Below are 19,029 nucleotides of genomic sequence, written 5' to 3'. Positions count from 1 at the left end.
TTGTGTCACTGAATTACTGGTACTCAACAAAGACTGGAGTTTGACGGTTGCTTGACAAAGACTCGAGTTTCACTGACTCGGGTGCTCAAAAAGACTCAATTTCACCGACTCACGGTTACTCAAGGAAGAATAGTTTTTAACTGACTCATGGGTGCTCAACAAAGATTTGAGTTTCACTGACTCACAGCTAATCATCGAAGACTCGAGTTTCAGTGACTCACATGTGCCGACAAAGACTCAAGTTTCCCTTTCTCCCAGGTCTTCCTCAAAGACTGGAGTTTCACTGAATCACAGGTACTTAAAAGACTTAAAAGTGCAACTGCAAAAACTCAAGTTTAATGGGTGCTGGTCTACAGTAATCTTCACAGTATCTTCACATCACTGACTGACTTCTACCAAATTGTGTCAGTAAAAGGAATCAAGTTCCACTAATGAATCACTAATGAATACCATGTGACCTGTTAGCTAACAAGTATGAGGCCTGCTAGCCTCTTAGCATGCAACTTAATAACAGAAAGCTTATGAGATTGTAACCTCTTTGCTGTTAGCCTGTTAGCATGGGGCCTGTTAGCCTGATTGCCTCTTAGCATGTGGACTAATAATAGAAAGCCTATGAGATTGTAACCTCTTAGCTGTTAGCCCGCTAGCCTCTTAGCATGTGGACAATAACAAAATGCCTATGAGATTGTAATCTCTTTGCTGTTAGCCTGCTAGCATTGGGCCTGTAAGCCTGCTAGCATCTTAGCATGTGGCCTTATAATGTCAGAATGTCTGACATTGTAACCCCTTAGCTGTTATCCTGCTAGCATGGGGGCTGCTATCTGCTATAGTATAGCAGCTATAGCATAGCTACTATAGTATCTATATAGTATCATAGTATGTAATTAGCCATCTATTAAAGTGGCTCTATATACTCTTATTAATGACAAGATGTAATATACGTTTATGGATATAGTATGTATACGGAGTTACACACATGAAGGTACTAAATTGTCAGAGGCTGTCATGCTCTTAGTTGTTGATGAAAAGAAAGTCAACTTTTGGCATAATTTTATTGTCATCCAATGAGAAGAGGAAGCAGGAAGTTGAGGATCTGGACTTCCTGTTCACCTTCCGTTATCTTTATTTCATCTTCGTTAAAAATCACCATGTGTGCTATGTACACTTAATTATACAAATACTTTATTCTGTGCTTTTATTCTGTAAATCCTTGAGAGGATGTTGATTTATTAGCAAAATAATAAACAATGCGAATTAGCTTTTTTACACACACACACACACGCACACACACACACACACACATGTACACGCAGGGTTGAGAAGCAGGCAAAGTCATGATATCATTTATGGCTCAATAGTTTTCATCACATTCCTTGTTCTTCCGGATGAAAGTAAACGTGAGACGTTGTCCTCACGTCCTTCCCACAATGCTTTGCTGCGCTCCAGTCAGTCCACCTCACAAGCACTCCTAAACAATTCTGAACCGGATTCAAAGTAGTCCTGAATCAGTTTCATGATGGGCTATGTTGTCGTGGTTATGTTGTGTTTGTGTGGAGGCCTCCCATTGGCTGGCAGACAGGTGGGGGGGCTTAAATGCATGCTTTTATTTTGGAGGGCAGCCCTGATCCTGTTTTTTTCAGCTTAATTTACTGCTAGCTTGTTGCAGTTAGCACAGAGGCTAGCTCCAGGTAGCGTAGGTGAGGCTCGGAACTTTGCGCAGCCACTGGTAGAAATGGCGGCGATGGAGGCGGTGCCAGCGCACGTTGCCCTCCACAATCTCCAGTGCTCGCGGCAGGGCAGGCCCCGCCCCCATGCCACTGGACTGGATGAAGTGGTTGAGCTGCGGAGACAAAACGGCCATCAACGAGGGCGATTTGGTGTGACGCATGTGGTCGTGGTTACCTCGTCCAGCTCCTCCTCCGTGGTCAGGAACTCGGTCACGCCGCTGATCAGCTTGGAGTTCATGAACAACGCCTCGCCGTACCTGAGTGACCAGAGGCCGTTAGTGACACACACACACACACACACACAAGATGACAGCTCACCGTGCATTGAGGACGTCCCACTTGTCCCTGAAAAAGCTCCAGGCTAGGCGGCGTCCTTGAGGGTTCCTGCCCACGTGGATGATGACGTCGATGGCGTCCTGCTCGGCCACCAGTTCAGAGGTCAGAGATAGGTTCAGCAACCTGCCACACACACACACATGCACAAGGTGTCCCACGGCCTGTTTACAGCTCACGTGCACATGCACACCTGTTGAGGAGGAAGGCGTTGTCGGAGCACGTGAGCGCCTCCAGCAGGATTTTCTTCTCAGAGACGGCCTTTGAGGAGTGGAACTTCATCCAGATGAACTCCCACACGTCCTCATCCATCAGGCTGACCCCCGTGCAGTACACCACGTCACGGATGTTGGGGGGGATCCTGCACGTGCACACACTTTAATGTAGTAACACTGTGTGTGTGTGTGTGTGTGTGTGCGTGGCGGCGTGTGTACCTGTTCTTGTTGCTGGAGATCCAGTCAGAGATATAAGCCACGGCCTGGCGGTGGCATTGTTTGTTTCCAAAGCTACAAGCTAGCATGATGAGCTCCCGCTGTAGCTCCCTGTGCACACAAACACCGTCAGTGTGTACGTGTGTGAGGCAGTGCACGTGCGCGTGAGCGTTACTCTGTATGGTAGGATGGCAGCAGGACGTCGCCCTCGCCGTTCGCCACGTTGCTCGGCCAGCCCATGTGATGGTAGCGAGACGCCACCAGCTTCAGCACATAGTCCTTCACACACACACACACATCAGATGATTGAAGGATGGATTGACAGGTTACAGGAGGGAGGGGCAAGGGGCAAGTGCAGGTTTACACTAAACAGGCTGTAGTCGTCGGTGCGGTCCAGCAGTTTGTCCAGCTGGTAGAGTGCCCGGCTGGCGGCGTGCCACGGCAGGAAGGACGTCTCCTCGGGCAGGTAGCCAATCAGCTGCAGAGGAATTCCCTGGGGGAGGTACCCCGCCCTGCAGGAGGGAGGGGGGTGGGGGAGACACCAAACATGCTAACTCACGTCACTAACTCACGGGTGCTCGACAAAGACTCAAGTTTCACTGTCTCACAGGTGCTCGATGTGGACCAGAGTTTCACTGATTCATGGGTACGGTACTCAACAAAGACTCGAATTTTACACACTCATGGGAGCACCATGAAGACCCAAGTTTCAATGACTCATGGATGCTCAATGAAGACGTGAGTTGGACTGACTCACACGCACTCGACAAAGACTTGAGTATAGCTGAGTATTCGGGTTGCTCAAAGGTGATTGAGAGGACTCGAGGTTCAATGACTCACGAGTGCTCGACAAAGACCCAAGTTTCCCATTACTCATGGGTCCTTGACGAAGACTCAAGTTTTACTGACTCACGGGTACTTGACAAATACTTAAGTCTTCCATGACTCATGGGTCCTTGATGAAGACTCGAGTGTCACTGACTCACAGGCGCTGGATGAAGACTCGAGTTTTAGTCACTCATGGGAGCTCCATCAAGACTCAAGTTTCACTGTCTCACAGGTGCTCGATGAGAACCCGAGTTTCACTGATTCACGGGTACTGACAGTTACTTGACAGAGACTCAAGTTTCTCAACATGAGTTTGACTGACTCACACGTACTCGCGAAAGACTCGAGTTTCCCATTACTCATGGGTCCTTGATGAAGACTCGAGTTTCACTGACTCACAGGTGCTGGACGAAGACTCGAGTTTTAGTCACTCATGGGAGCTCCATCAAGACTCATGTTTCACTAACTCACGGCTGCTCGACAAAGACTTGGGTATCGCTGAGTATTCGGGTTGCTCAAAAGTGATTGAGAGGACTCGAGGTTCAATTACTCATGAGTGCTCGACAAAGACTCAAGTTTCACTGTCTCACAGGTGCTCGTTTCCCATTACTCAGGGTCCTTGACAAAGACTCGAGTCTCAATGACTCAAGTTTCACAGACTTACGGTACTCGACACTACTTGACAAAGACTCGATTTTCCGATTACTCATGGATCCTCGACCAATACTCGAGTTTCACTGCCTCAAGATGGACAATGACTGGAGTTTGAGCTACTTACGGGTGCTCCATGAAGACTCAGGATTCAATGACTCACAGGTGCTCAGTGAAGACACGAGTTTCACGAACTCACGAGTCCTCGAGGAAGACTCCCGGCAGCTGCTATGTATAATGAGGAGTTAGCTAAGGAAGTTAGCACCACTCCTCCAGAGTGGGCATATTTGCATGAGATTGCTATGATATGCTGTGATGTATTTCTTGTTCTGGTGACATTATGTGTGTGTGTGTTCTTAGTGTTTTTTTGTCCTCACTGCAAGCTGCAAGTGTGCGTGTGTTCGTGCGTGTGTGCAAATGTCAGCAGAGTGATTTGGCCTCTTTGCATTGATTAACATTTCGTTACCTGCCAGTAGCCCCGCCCACACCTCATGAATATGAATGAGCCAGACATGGTACTTTGAAAGCTAGCCGGCCTGTCAATCAAAAGGATCACTCATCATATTTCCATAATCTCCCTCATCCGACCCCCCCCCCCCCCCCCCGCCTTCATCATCATTCCCATCATGCACCTGGTCTGACACGTATTAGCATAATCCACTCGCCAGGTGGGAGAGATAAGCGCCGCCACGGCAACCGCATCCAAGCGCTAACAAGTTTACAGCCCGGAGCAGCTAATTGGCGCCGTGTTCCATCCCAGAACGGGTTTCTCGGAAAGGTCAGAGTTGCGCTCACCTGGCCAGGTTGAAGGCGTCGTCGATGAGTCCTGCCCGGTTGCCCACGGAGATGAGCTGACAGAGACAGGAGGAGGCGTGGTCACCCATCGGAAGCCAATCGGAGGCCGAGGAAGCCTACCTGAGGTCTGGTGTGAAGCTGCTGGATCAGCAACTTCCAGTTCTGGAGGTCGTAGTTGACCCGGAAGTAGCCTGTTTGGTTGATGTTGCCTAACAACCAGGACTTGTCGTCCATCTCCACCAGCCAATGACGTTCTAGAAGAACAACATCGCCTGGTCAATCCGTCAGTGAAAGGCTGAGTGACCGATGAAACGTCCTTCTGACGCCATGTGGATGTACCGGTCTTGTTGTGGATCCAGATGAGCGTCTCTGAACAGACCCAGGACTCGTTTCCCACGGCAACTGTCAGCGGGACCTGCCACTGTAAACTAATGAGACAGCTGTGTGTCATCGTCATCATCATTCATTCATTTTCTAACGCTTATCCTCACGAGGGTCACGGGGTGCTAGAGCCTATCCCAGCTGTCTTGGGGCGAGAGGTGGGGTACACCCTGGACTGGTGGCCAGCCAATCACAGGGCACATATAAACAATAAGGGTGTGGAAAATAATTGATACATTGATGCGCATGCATGCGATGTGAGTGTATCGGCTCATTCACTGGGTATGGATGCAATTGACGGGTGAAATCTAGATTCATCGCGATGCGTTTGTGGGTATCGCTAAAATCCGATGCAACCACCCTTTTATTAATGTTTAACTTCACCCCATATGCTGTTCCCCAGGCGCAATGAATGCACCATCATTATTTGGCGTTTTGTATTGAATACGGATGGAAGCCATGAGGCACATACAACTACTAGTAAAACAGCATGGACGTTTCTATATTTAACCCCCCCCCAAGGTTTAAATGGTATGTTTGGAAACACTACGGATTCTCAAAGAAATGCGGAAAGCTCGACAAAACGTCCGTCATTTGCAAAGAATGCCGCCTTAAGAAGCCGTACAACGGCAGCACTACAAACATGCAGACCCCCCTAAAAAGGGGACACCACAACACGGACAAGTCTACCTCCCCACTACTGTATTAGCCTACCTTCTGGTGCATTCATATTAGCAGTATGTTTTGCAGACAGGAATATAAACAAACATTGATTGCACTGTGGAAAGTGTCACTTTAACTTTGTTGTTGCTGTACTGTATTTTTTACAGTAGGAATTATTGTTTAATTGTTTTACTCCACCACTGAACCACTGCTATTGTCATTGCATAGCCGATGTGAAAGTGTTTTTGAAAAGTGGTTGCTGTTTTAAGATGGTATCGCATCATGAAGAGGGTGGCCATCAGACTGCTGAATGCCAAATAAGCCCCTCTACCTTACTTACATTATTATTATTTATTTAAATTATTTAAATTATTTGGGCAATTTACTGTTCACGCTGCACTTTACATTATGTTGTTCATATTTAGTGTCTATTCTATCTATTTATTCTCCACATTATTATTATTATTTATTATTACTTATCTTCTTTTGTGTCTGTTATTATATGGGAGTCAGGCAACGACATTTCGTTGGCAATTTCACTACTGTGTTTTTGTGCAATGACAATAAAGGGAGTCTATCTGTCTATCTATCTGAATCGTATCGCATCGTATCACCAGAAAATTCCATGTATCGTATCGCTGGCAGTGCATCGAGATGTGTATCGTCCTCAGTGCTGAGATACACACCCCTAATAGACAAACAACCATTCTTCGGGCGAGCCAGCCAACCACAGGGCACATATATGGCGCCTGGGGAACAGCATATGGGGTGAAGTTGAACATTAATAAAACAGCGCTTGCATCGGATTTTACAGATACCCACAAACGCATCGCAATGAATCTAGATTTCACTCGTCAATTGCATTTATAACGAGTGAATGAGCCAATGCACTCGCATCGCGAACATGCGCATCGATGTATCGATTAATATCGATTATTTTCCACACCCTTTGTATCTATTGTTATGATTATAATTTTCAATAATTTTATTATTGGTTAAAACTATTATTATTGTTATCTTAATTATCCCAATATTTTTTTAACATTCTAACCCTTATTTTAAATGATTCAATAAATTATCGTGAATTATTAAACATTCGTGCTAATTCATCATATTTTTATGACTTGGCATTATGATGATTATGAGACCCTCATGTCAGGGTGCTTTCGTCCTGAAAGGAGACATCCTGGAGTGTGCGCTGTCAGCTGTCAATCATGTTGATATAAATATCTTGGGATGAAATAGGTGGTTGCCAGGCAGCCGTATCGATCACCACTAAAACACGATTGTCTTACAACGATCACACACGGCATGCTGGCTCATATAGAGGGAGGACGGGTACAGTATAAGCTATAGATGGGGGGAGGGGATGTGTGTGTGTGGGGGGGTTCAGGTTGCCTGCTGGCCACTAGCATCACGGTGCGTCTTTATTTACCTCGTTTGCATGTGAATCTACTTGACTTCCTCTCAGCTGCGTGTCAGCTGCCTCATCAATAATTCAGCAGGCCGTGCGCCTCTTTAGCATTTAAGCTCATTAAATGCAACACTTCTCTTTTTTACCTGTTTGGACTTTCTTTGTTGCCTGCTGCACGCTGTGCTCTGCAGAGCCGACACAAGAGTGAGGAAAAGGCGAGCGTGGCTCGGCTAGCGCTTCCCGAGTGCAAGTCGACAGCGTGTAACACGCGTGAACGCTGCTTGGGAAAGCGGTGCATATTCCACCGGTGAAGCTGTCAACAACAAGTGTCGGCGTCGCCCCGAGGGACGCATAAAAGGAGGAGGAAGTGTGCGATGTTTAAAAAAGAAGAGAAAGTTGGTGGCAGGTTGGAAGAAAGAGCGAGGAAGCAAAGCGGATGTAAAAGAGAGCCAAGAAAAGCGGCGTAGGCGTGAATAAAACATGTGACAATCAAATATAAATGATGTCATCGCCTGCCAGCCAGCAAGCGGCCATCTGACAGGATACCTGTGGTTGCCCCTCCCTTCCTGTCCGTACAGGAAGTGCTCCTGGCTGACGGTGATGTAATGAGTGGACAGCTGCTCTGATTGGTTCTTGCTGATAGTCAGGACAGGGTAGCCCATCTGCAGAGTCCACCTGTCCATCACGGCACCAATGTCGATGTCCCGGCCCTCTGACTGCATGGCCTGCACACAGCATGAATCAATAATCAACGACATTAACAGCTAACAAGCTAGCAAAGTGAGTGAGAGACGACAATGCAGTCACGTTGCCACAGTAACAAGCAGTCCATCCTCTGAAGAAGAAGCCTGGCCTTCGTTAGGACTACTTCCTTAAATAATTCAATCGCTCTGCTTTGCCGTGCCGGGGAGAGACCCTGGGGGGGGGGCAGCGAGAACATGGAGGTGGTACCTGAGACAGCTTCTTCCAAAGGTCATCTCGTGCTGCGTTGCCGTACATATGACTGAGAAGATAATCCTGCAATCACACAATGAAGACGTTGGATTCTGTTTGTCTTCTGTTCTCCTGGACATGGAAGCACTCATGCATACAGATCAGATCATGTACAGTATACTGTATATCACAGATATACATACAATTTGTCTGTGTATGTTCACTTTTTCCACAATATTTGTATATATTTTCATAAAAAATACAATTTGTAATTGTTTTTTTAATAATTATGCCATTTATTTTGTATTTAATAACCAATTATCAATGAAATTCCATCAGACCGCCCACTGTGATGCCACTTCCTGTCAACCGGAAAGGACGCTCCAGGCAAACTGTGTCTCAACCCTTTTTCAACCGACATCGTCGCCCTGAAGTGCGGATGAATTGAATCAAAGACGAGCGAAAAGGCTCAGCGCGGTTGCCTAGCAACAGTGCCACGCCACGCAAGAAAAGCAACATTCTGCTAGCCAGGAAAATCGAGAGAAAATACAATTGGGGTGTGGGATGACTCACAAGGAGCCGAGTGTGAGGGAATTGCAATATCACCGCATCGTGAAGAAGCTAGCGCTGGAACACAAAGCGCAAATAAGAGTTTACAACCACAGAATGACAGCTGAAATAGAAGTGGATAACAAAGAGATTGATGGGGGTCGGATTACACCAAGTCTCTTTCTTCATCCTACATGTTGAACACAGCAAACATGTTAACTCTAAAATGATCATTTAACTCATTTGGTGCTGTTTTTATGGCTTAAAACTGAACTAAACATGATATATTCTATTGTGCAGTTACATCATCACCCCTTTTTGCCTCCCGTGCAAAAAAACATAAAAGACATATAAATACATCTTTGGGATCGGGCGTTCGGGTTGAAAAGACATACAAATATGTCTTTGGTCAAGAATGATGATATGTTGACGAAAAAATTATGTCATTCTACTGCCATGGATTTGAAGTAAATTCGGTCACTGCTTTTTTGTTTAACCTTGACCCCGGCCAGTCTATAGCTAAGTTCCAATCTTGTGACATCTCTTTTTTACTTCAGAACTACCGTATTTTCTGGACTATAAGTCGCTCGGGAGTATAAGTTGCACAAGGCCAAAAATGAATAATGAGGTAGAAAAAAAACATACATAAGTCGCACTGGAGTATCAGTGGCATTTTTTGCGGGTAATTTATTTTCCAAACTACTTGACCAAAACAGACTTTGCGTCCTCTTGGAAGGCAAGTTCTAACAATAAAAGAATAGAGAACAGGCTGAATAGGTGTAAGATATGCTAACACAATGCTTATTCAGCTACACAAAAAATAAACATGAACACAAAAGGTGTCCAGTGTTTATGTAACATAAACACTTTTTTCATTTATAAGTCGCTCTGGAGTATAAGTCGCAGGAACAGCTAACCTATGAAAAAAGTTATAATCTGGAAAATACGGTACTTACTATGGTGTCATTTTACAAATAACGCTAAACTCAGAACAAACTTTTTCCCATAATGTATTGCATCTGAGCAATGTATTGATTCAGGCACTGCAATGACATCGGCCTCCCTCTAGGCTCCTTTGGCGCTCTCTGGTGGACAAAGGCAGCATTGCAGTGCCATCCATTCATTTTTTTATGCTGAATGTTTACTGAAATGCCTTGCTCATAAGTGATGCATTATATTTCTTCGGGGTACTTACATAGTGTTGGGTTGCTGTGTCATGAGCTTAGTGTTCTATTGACTGTTATATTGAGTCATTTCTGATGGGTTGATCGACTCCTGTCAAATAAAGACCTGCCTGGTCCTCACCAACTCGTACAAATCAAGTTTTTTCCTCTGAATTTAGAGGATGCGGCTTACACTCGGTGAGACTTATTTAATTTACAGGTGTATGTAGTAATGTTACGAGAATAAAGAGATAATATTATGGAAATAAAGTCATAATTGCAAGTTAAAATAGTTGGAATTTTAAAACAGCTGTCATTTTACAAGTGAAATACTATGAGTATTTAAGGGGAAAAATGTCGCAAATTTACATAATATTAAGAGGAAAAATAATCTGTAAATATCTTAGCATAAATACGTACATAAGTTGCTTTACAAAATGGTTACCAACAGCTTACCAAAGCAAAGACACGCCCGCTAGTGGCTCTCATGGAGACTGCAGACGTGTCCTCATGAGGCACGCTAAATGTAACCGTGTATTATGTTTGTCTTCTGTCTGACGTTTGGGAGACCTTACCGCTAATCGTCAGAGCGCCATGCTGGCATGAATAATGCAGCGTGCTAGCGCCGCTGCTCGTGTCACTTTCCCAAGACAAAGTCATGCTCTGTTTCCCAAATCCTAAACATTGTCTTTGCTGAGAGGTCGTCCCCAAATTGACAACGGCTTTCACTCCCTCTCGTCACATCATGACTGCTGCTTCTAGATCTTTCTCTGCATCACTTAGTTCACACGACATGCCAACACGTCTCCTTACGTTAAGTCCTTTCCGGAACAGTCTCTGTCCCATGACGTTGGCCAGCATTCGGATCAGCGCCGCTCCCTGTGGGCCGCACAAACATCAACACGTTCAAGTAATTGAGGCGGCCATGAAAATGACAAGTTTGACACAAACAAAATGAAGGTAGTCACTCACAGGGCAATGTAACAGCAATGTAACAGCCCCACCACATGTCAGTGAAACTCCAGTCTTTGTGAAGCCCCCCGTGAGACACTGACTCGAGTCTTTGTTGTGTACCTGTGAGTCAGTAAAACTCAAGTCTAATTTGAGTACCCATGAGTCACTGACTCGAGTCTATGTTGAGTACCAGTGAGTCAGTAAAACTCGAGTCTAATTTGAGTACCCATGAGTCACTGACTCGAGTCTATGTTGAGTACCAGTGAGTCAGTAAAACTCGAGTCTAATTTGAGTACCCATGAGTCACTGACTCGAGTCTATGTTGAGTACCAGTGAGTCAGTAAAACTCGAGTCTAATTTGAGTACCCATGAGTCACTGACTCGAGTCTATGTTGAGTACCAGTGAGTCAGTAAAACTCGAGTCTAATTTGAGTACCCATGAGTCAGTGTAAGTCGAGTATTCATCAAGAAATTAGAAGAATAAATAAAGAATAAATAGAAGAATTAGAAGAATAAATAATAAATAAGAAAGGGTCTACATTGTAGAGTACGATTGGTTGCCTTGATGACATGGTTACATCTTGTTGAGGGAGATGATACCCATGAGTTAGTCTTCATCGACCACCCGTGAGTTAGTAAAAACTCGCGGCTGAATGAGTGAACCCTTTGTTTTATCAAGACCGTGATTCAGTTTGGACAGTCAGGGGTCACAAGGTACACGCAAGGTATGCCGGGTAACCTCCTGTTAGAGAAGTATACACATGGGCTTCATACCCGAGTAGCCAGTGTGGTAAAGTTACATTGTGTGTCCTATGTGTGTTACTTGTGTTATTTTTGGTTGAAACATGAGAACACCTCCTCAAGGTAGCTGACGCTTGCCTATGACTACTTTCTGTACAAGACAAGTAGAAATGTTTTTCCCATTTACGTAGATGACAAATCCACTGAATACCTACTTTCTTGTACGCGATCCAGTCGAAGACGCGGTCGATGTCTGTGGCCTGCTGGACCTCCTGTGAGATGGGGTGGGAGGAACTGAGGCCATCCAGGAGCATTACTTCGTGGAGAACGTCGGTCAGGAAGCGTTGCTTCTCCTGCAAACGCAAAAACCTCTTTTTAGCGAGTGTTAGCATTAGCCACCCTCCAAACTGCTCTCTTGTCTGCATGGTCGAAGAGCTCCAACCAGCGCTGCCTCACCGGGTTCGGGCTACATCCTGGACTGTGTGGCCGTGGCTAATTGGTGTTGACAGTAGAGATTCCACTTTTAATGAAAGTCCCTCTGATTAATGTTGCTGCTTTTAATTAGCAGCAAGAGCTGGGATCAGTCTAATTCCAGGATCAAAGTGCTTTAGTCCATGTAGTTTTTCATTCATTCATTTTCTCCCGCTTTTCCTCACGAGGGGCGCGGGGAGATGCTGGAGCCTATCCCAGCTGTCTTCAGGCGAGAGGCGGGGTACACCCTGGACTGGTTGCCAGCCAATCACAGGGCACATATAGACAAACAACCATTCACACTCACATTCATACCTATGGACAATTTGGAGTGGCCAATTAACCTAGCATGTTTTTGGAATGTGGGAGGAAACCGGAGTACCCGGAAAAAAACCCACGCATGCACGGGGAGAACATGCAAACTCCACACAGAGATGGCCCAGGGTGGAATTGAACCCTGGTCTCGTAGCTGTGAGGTCTGCGCGCTAACCACTAGACCGCCGTGCCGCCCCATGTAGTTTTTCAATTATTAAAAATTATTAAAATTATTAATTATTAATTTATATTTTAATCAACCTAGACACTTTTTTAATAAATGGATTAATGTTGATTAATGTAAAACAGAATTTCAATCTCAGCATGTCCGGGGGTGGGGAGGTTGCAGAAACAGCTGAAACTGTGAAAGTTGAAAAGCAGCAAATAGCGGAAATGATCAGCAGGCAGGCGGCCACTTTATCATTGTTCTACTTGTCAACACAATATACACTGAGCGGAATTTAAAAAGGGCAAAAACTCTATTCTTGTGCGTGCATGTGTGTGTGTGTGTGTGTGTGTGTGAAGGTGACATAGTTTCTCTCACTCACGGCATAGGAAAAAAACATTAATTGTGTTTTAATTGAAGCTTGTGGTGCGTGACAAAGTGCTCCACTTGAGTATCCTTTTTCAAATATTCTTTATTCACATCAAACTTTTATTGTAGTGATGGGAAATTACACTCCTTTTACCAACTCCACTTCCTATGACTCACTCACTGAGGTGAATCGGTTATTCGAATTCACCCATCCCAGAGTGCCACAGAATCAGTCAAACTTGAGTCTTCCTTGAGTACCTGTGAGTCACTGTGAGTCTTTCATAAGCACTCGTGAGTCAGTGAAACCAGAGTCTTTGTCAATCACCCGAGAGTCAATTAAACTCAAAGACACTCAAGTCTTCATTAAGAATCCAACCTGAGTCTGGGATAAGCGCCCGTGAGTCAGTGGAACTCCAGTCTTCCTCAAATATCAGTAAGTCAGTAAAATGAGTCTTCCTGGAGAAATTAAAGTCTTTGTAAAGTACATGAGTCAGTGAAGCTATAGTCCTCATCAAGCAAGGGTGAATCAGTGAAACTCCAGTCTTCATCAATGAACTGTGCCAGTGAAGCCTGAGCCTTGGATAAGCGTCCGTGAGTCAGTGAAAGTAGAGTCTTTGTCAAGCATCGGTGAGTTAGTGAAACTCGAGTCTTCCTAAAGTATCCGTGAATTAGAAAAATTCTAGTCTTTGCAAAGCAGGTCAGTCAGTGAAACCAGTCTTCATCAAGGAACGGTAAATCAGTGATGCTCGAGTCTTCGCCCAGCCCCTGTGAGTCAGTGAAATTTGAGTCTTCATCAAGCATTTGTGAGTCAGTTAAACTCGAGTCTTGGTTGAGTACTCATGAGTCGAAAGACAGTCGAAACGAGAGTCCTTGTCAAGCACCCGTGAGTCAGTGAGTGAAACTTACTGGCTGAGTGTTTGTGTCATTTGTTTTGTCTGTGATGCATTTGGGGCAGTAAGGGAAAGGAGGGAAACTATTGCATTGTGATACATACTGTAGGTACATTTTCAATATAATGTAGGTACATTATCAATACATACTGTAGGTACATTATCAATCCCTACTGTAGGTACATTAGTAATACATACTGTGGGTATATTATCAATACATACTGTAGGTACATTATCAATCCCTACTGTAGGTACATTAGTAATACATACTGTGGGTATATTATCAATACATACTGTAGGTACATTATCAATTCCAACTGTAGGTACATTAGTAATACATACTGTGGGTATATTATCAATACACACTGTAGGTACATTATCAATACCTACTGCAGGTACATTATCAATACATACTGTTGGTATATTGTCAATACTACATATTGTAGGTATATTATAAATACATACTCTAGGTATATTATAAATACATACTGTAGGTATATTATAAATACATACTGCAGGTACATTATCAATACATACTGTTGGTATATTGTCAATACTACATATTGTAGGTATATTATAAATACATACTGTAGGTACATTATCAATACCTACTGTAGGTACATTATCAATACCTACTCTAAGTACATTATCAATGCATACTGTAGGTACATTATCAATACCTACTGTAGGTACATTATCAATACATACTGTAGGTATAATATGTTGATAATATAACTACAGTATGTCTTGATAATCAAGACATACTGTAGGTATATTATCAATACTACAAATTGGGGGTATATTATCGATACATATTGTAAGTATCCATACATACTGTAGGTATATTATCAATACTATATATTGTGGGTATATTAACGATACATATTGTAGTTATATTATCAATACATACTGTAGGTATATTATCAATACATACTGTGGGTATATTATCAATACATAGAGTAGGTATATGATCAATACATAATGTAGGCATATGATCAATACCTACTGTAGGTAGTATATTATCAATACATACTGTTGGTATTTTGTCAATACTACATATTATAGGTATATTATAAATACATACTGTAGGTATATTATAAATGCATACTATAGGTACATTATCAATACCTACTCTAAGTACATTATCAATACATACTGTAGGTACATTATCAATACCTACTCTAAGTACATTAGCAATACATACTGTAGGTACATTATCAATACCTACTGTAGGTACATTATCAATACATACTGTAGGTATAATATGTTGATAATATACCTACAGTATGTCTTGATAATCAAGACATACTGTAGGTATATTATCAATACTACATATTGTAGGTATATTATCAATACATACTCTATGTATATTATCATAACATACTGTAGGTGTATTATCAATACATACTGTAGGTTTTTATCAATACATACTGTAGGTATATTAATACATTATCAATACATACTGTAGGTATATTATCAATATATACATTATATACCATATTATACCTACATACTGTAGGTATATTATCAATACTACAAATTGGGGGTATATTATCCATACATACTGTAGGTATATTATCAATACTATATATTGTGGGTATATTAACGATACATACTGTAGGTATATTATCAATACATACTGTGGGTATATTATCAATACATAAAGTAGGTATATGATCAATACATAATGTAGGCATATGATCAATACCTACTGTAGGTATATTATCAATACATACTGTAGGTAGTATATTATCAATACATACTTTAGGTAGTGTATTATCAAGACATACTGTAGGTATACTATCAATACATATTGTGGGTATACTATCAATACCTACTGTGGGTATAGTATCAATACATACTGTGGGTATATTATCAATATCTACTGTAGGTATATTATCACTACATACTGTAGGTACATTATCAATACATACTCTAGGTATATTATTAATACATATTGTAGGTATATTATCAATCCATATGTAGGTACATTATTAATCCATACTGTAGGTATATTATCAATACATACTGTAGGTATATTATCAATTCCTACTGTATGTATATTATCAATACCTACTGTGGGTACATTATCAATACCTACTCTAGGTATATTATCAATACCTACTGTAGGTTTATTATCAATACATACTATTGGTATATTAGTAATACATATGCTATAGAATAGTACTAGTCTGGAGTGGTGGGTGTACCTAATGAAGTGGCTTGAGGAGGCGTGCTTACCATGTTCCACTTGGGGAAGAGGAAGTCGGTGCCGACGTACTCGAAGAAGTGGGCGAAGCCTTCCTTTAGCCACACGTCCTCCCACCACATGGGGGTCACCAGGTCACCAAACCACTGGTACACACACGTGGAACACGTTACAACCAGGAAGTGATGACAGAGTCCCTGCTCCTCTGCTACAGATATTTCCGTGACCTTCTATTTTTGGTTGACCTTAGCGTAGCCAGTACAAGGTCGTAGGTCCTCACTGGTCTTCACTAGTGTGTCTTTGACCGTTGCCATGGTAACACCTAACTAACCAAGAATGCCGCAAACAACTAGTTGGTCTCTGACAAGTATAAACTGACTGTGACTGCCAATCACAACAAGGATGCCATCTTGGTGAAGATTTCGGCTTTGCAAAAGCAGTTGGATCAACTGGGAGGCCAGAATGGACAATAGGGTGGTCCGGTCTATTGGAATGTGGCTGCCCGAACTAACCCAAACAATATTCTTATTCTGGATTTCAGCGTCCCCACCACGGCTAACCAAGGTTGTGTTGTGAAAACAACTTCTCCCAAACGATTGCTGCAGCGGGACGCTCTGACCCTCGTTTATTTCTTCACGGACACCTGTTGTTTCTCTTTTCTTGGCCCACCACAGACTTCTCCATGGCAACTGCTATGTATCGCAATAACACCCTGCGAACTGAGCTCCATGTTGGGCAGGGGAAGCGTTGCAGGCACCCCCCCCCCCATGGCTGGGCCGGCCGCTGCTCGTGTCGGCTATTTTCCCTGGCGCTGGTCTTGTGTCTATGTGTGTGAACAATGTTTTTACTTGTATGCCAATTTGTATGCCGAGGTTTTTTAACAGTCCCACACTGTACTCCTTCATTTAAGAGTCTAGTTTGGAAATGTTGTTTTTTTCCCCTCCCCTCTCCTAGTGTTGTCTTCCCCCCCTTCATCGCCCAATCATCCCATCCCGTCACCCCTTGTCTCACTGCATAGTATGTTGTATATGTATGGACGGATGATTGCACTATTTCGCTCGTACTTCTGTATAAGTGACAAGAATAAAGGGCTACATCATCATCATCATCATCATCACTTCCTCATCTGAGCTCATTAATATTCATGAGCACGGTGTGCTGCCAGCTTCTAATGAGGGTGCCTGCAAACAGAGTGGGTGTGCACATGCACGTGCTGGCCATACTTAAAGACCCACCTCCAGCTGATTGCAGCGACAGCAAGATGATTATTTTTAACGATGCGGCTCGCCACTTGGCATTTAAACACTTTGAGTTACTTTTGGCCGGCCGACCAATCACAGCCGTACGTGGAGGAAACGTTTCTATTTCGGGACACCGGATGATTTCTCGTGGATGAAAGATGCCACTGACGCACCGAAGCGGTCGCTAAGCCGAGCCGCTTCCGCTTTGCACTCCCGATCTGCATGGTCAGCACACCCGGTGGCTAACGTCCACTTTCACTTTGTCACAAATTGATAACATCTGGGAAGGAAGTTGGAAGAGAAGAGGGAAGGTAGAAGGTAACCAAGGAGAGAAGTAAGGAAACATGAAGACAAGAAAACACTAAAGACAAAATAAGAAGGACGAAGAAAAGAAAAAATGAAAGAATAGGAAAAGAAAAAGGAACAATGGGGAAGAAAGAAAAGATGAAGATGAGGAATGAAAAATAAAAGAAAAAGGAGGAAGAATAAAATACAAGAATGGAAAACAAATCTAAATTGAGAAAATAACAAAAATGAGATAAAGAAATAAATAAACAAAGGAAAAAGAAACAGAAGAAAGAAAGAACATGAAGAAAAGAATAAAAAATGAAAAACTAGAAAGAGGAAAAGGAAAGAAGAAATACGACTAGGAAGAAGGAAATGTGAATAGACGGAAGAAGGAAAGAAAACAAGAAGAAGAAAAGAAAAAATGAAAAGAAAGAAGAATAAAGAATAAAGCCAATAAAGAAGAAAAATGACAGACGAAAGGACAAGAAAGAAAGAAGGAATGAAGGAATGAACGACGGAAATAAATAAGGAAGGAATGAAGGAAGGAAGAAACAAAGGAAAGAAATAAGGAAGAAAGAAGGAAAGAAAGAAAGGAAGAAAGAAAGGAAGGAAGAAAGGAAGGAAGGAGAGTGTGAAGTCTAGCAAACGTGGTCCAGTGGAAGAAAGGGAACAGAGGGAGGAAAGGGAAGAAAGGATGGAAAGAAGCAAACACAGGAAGAGGAAAGAGGAACAGATTGTCTGTCTTATTAAAGACGGCAGGCAGGAGGACAAGAAAGACGGCAGCATGTGTTGACAGCAAAGACGCTCGTTAACAAGCTGAACAAGCGTGGACTCAAACAACGTCCCGACTGATTGGGGCCTCCGTCTTGATGCAGATGGCGTCAGATGGCGTCTCCCCGCGGCGAGACTCCTCCCTTCAACTTCCATGACCCCCATCGGTTTGTTGAAGACCGTGTTGCCATTTTTTAGCGCACTGTGCTCTCTTTCTGTCTTGTCCGCTTCTGTCTGCCATGACGGTGTTCTCCCTCACTCCTCTGCTTCCTGTTCCCACCCCCCCCCCCCCCCCTCGCTTCCAGATATTGGGCGGGGCCAAAGGGTCTTGGCCTCACCTGGTGGCAGATCTCATGGATGACCACCATGGTCAGCTCCATGCGGTAGGACGAGGACGACACGTCGGCGTCCAGCAGGATCTTCTGCTCCACAAAGACGCTAAGGCCCCAGTTCTCCATGGCGGCGTACGGATGCTTGGGCACCGCCAGCAGGTCTGAGGGCAAAAAGACAGGCCGTCAACCAGGATGTGGACACCCGTCAGAGAAGGAAGTGGATGTAGCAGCTAAAGCGTCATGAAAAAGCCACCGTGACCAGAATGCAAAATGAAGCAATAAAGGTAAAAACGATTTCGCGACCGCCATCTTTCAGCCAAGTCATGATGACATTTCCACCAGCGACTTTTTACCGCAGCGCTTTCGCCAGCTGTCAATCAGCGGCGTCGGCGACTAACCAGCGGTAGCACTAAC

At 43.5% G+C, this 19,029-nt stretch overlaps 1 protein-coding gene across 5 annotated transcripts in view; it reads right to left on the bottom strand.

The window, feature by feature from the left end:
• Positions 1-1,049: 1,049 nt before the first annotated feature.
• LOC131125851 (thyrotropin-releasing hormone-degrading ectoenzyme-like) overlaps positions 1,050-19,029 on the bottom strand; it is a 30,250-nt gene continuing 12,270 nt past the window's right edge. For all 5 annotated transcript variants that reach the window (XM_058067779.1, XM_058067774.1, XM_058067775.1 and 2 more), the window contains 16 exons: positions 18,622-18,776; positions 16,016-16,129; positions 11,779-11,916; positions 10,682-10,747; positions 8,175-8,240; positions 7,770-7,948; positions 5,105-5,193; positions 4,886-5,019; positions 4,766-4,821; positions 2,856-3,003; positions 2,667-2,770; positions 2,495-2,602; positions 2,254-2,421; positions 2,046-2,186; positions 1,903-1,984; positions 1,050-1,840 (listed from right to left, as the gene is read on the bottom strand). In XM_058067779.1, coding sequence (XP_057923762.1) covers positions 1,679-1,840; positions 1,903-1,984; positions 2,046-2,186; positions 2,254-2,421; positions 2,495-2,602; positions 2,667-2,770; positions 2,856-3,003; positions 4,766-4,821; positions 4,886-5,019; positions 5,105-5,193; positions 7,770-7,948; positions 8,175-8,240; positions 10,682-10,747; positions 11,779-11,916; positions 16,016-16,129; positions 18,622-18,776 — 1,910 coding nt within the window. In that variant the 3' untranslated portion in view covers positions 1,050-1,678. The remainder of the gene's footprint in view (positions 1,841-1,902; positions 1,985-2,045; positions 2,187-2,253; positions 2,422-2,494; positions 2,603-2,666; positions 2,771-2,855; positions 3,004-4,765; positions 4,822-4,885; positions 5,020-5,104; positions 5,194-7,769; positions 7,949-8,174; positions 8,241-10,681; positions 10,748-11,778; positions 11,917-16,015; positions 16,130-18,621; positions 18,777-19,029) is intronic.

Source organism: Doryrhamphus excisus, chromosome 3 (genome assembly GCF_030265055.1).
Source record: "Doryrhamphus excisus isolate RoL2022-K1 chromosome 3, RoL_Dexc_1.0, whole genome shotgun sequence".
NCBI lineage: Eukaryota > Metazoa > Chordata > Actinopteri > Syngnathiformes > Syngnathidae > Doryrhamphus > Doryrhamphus excisus.
This window is presented reverse-complemented; position numbering and strand designations above follow the sequence as displayed.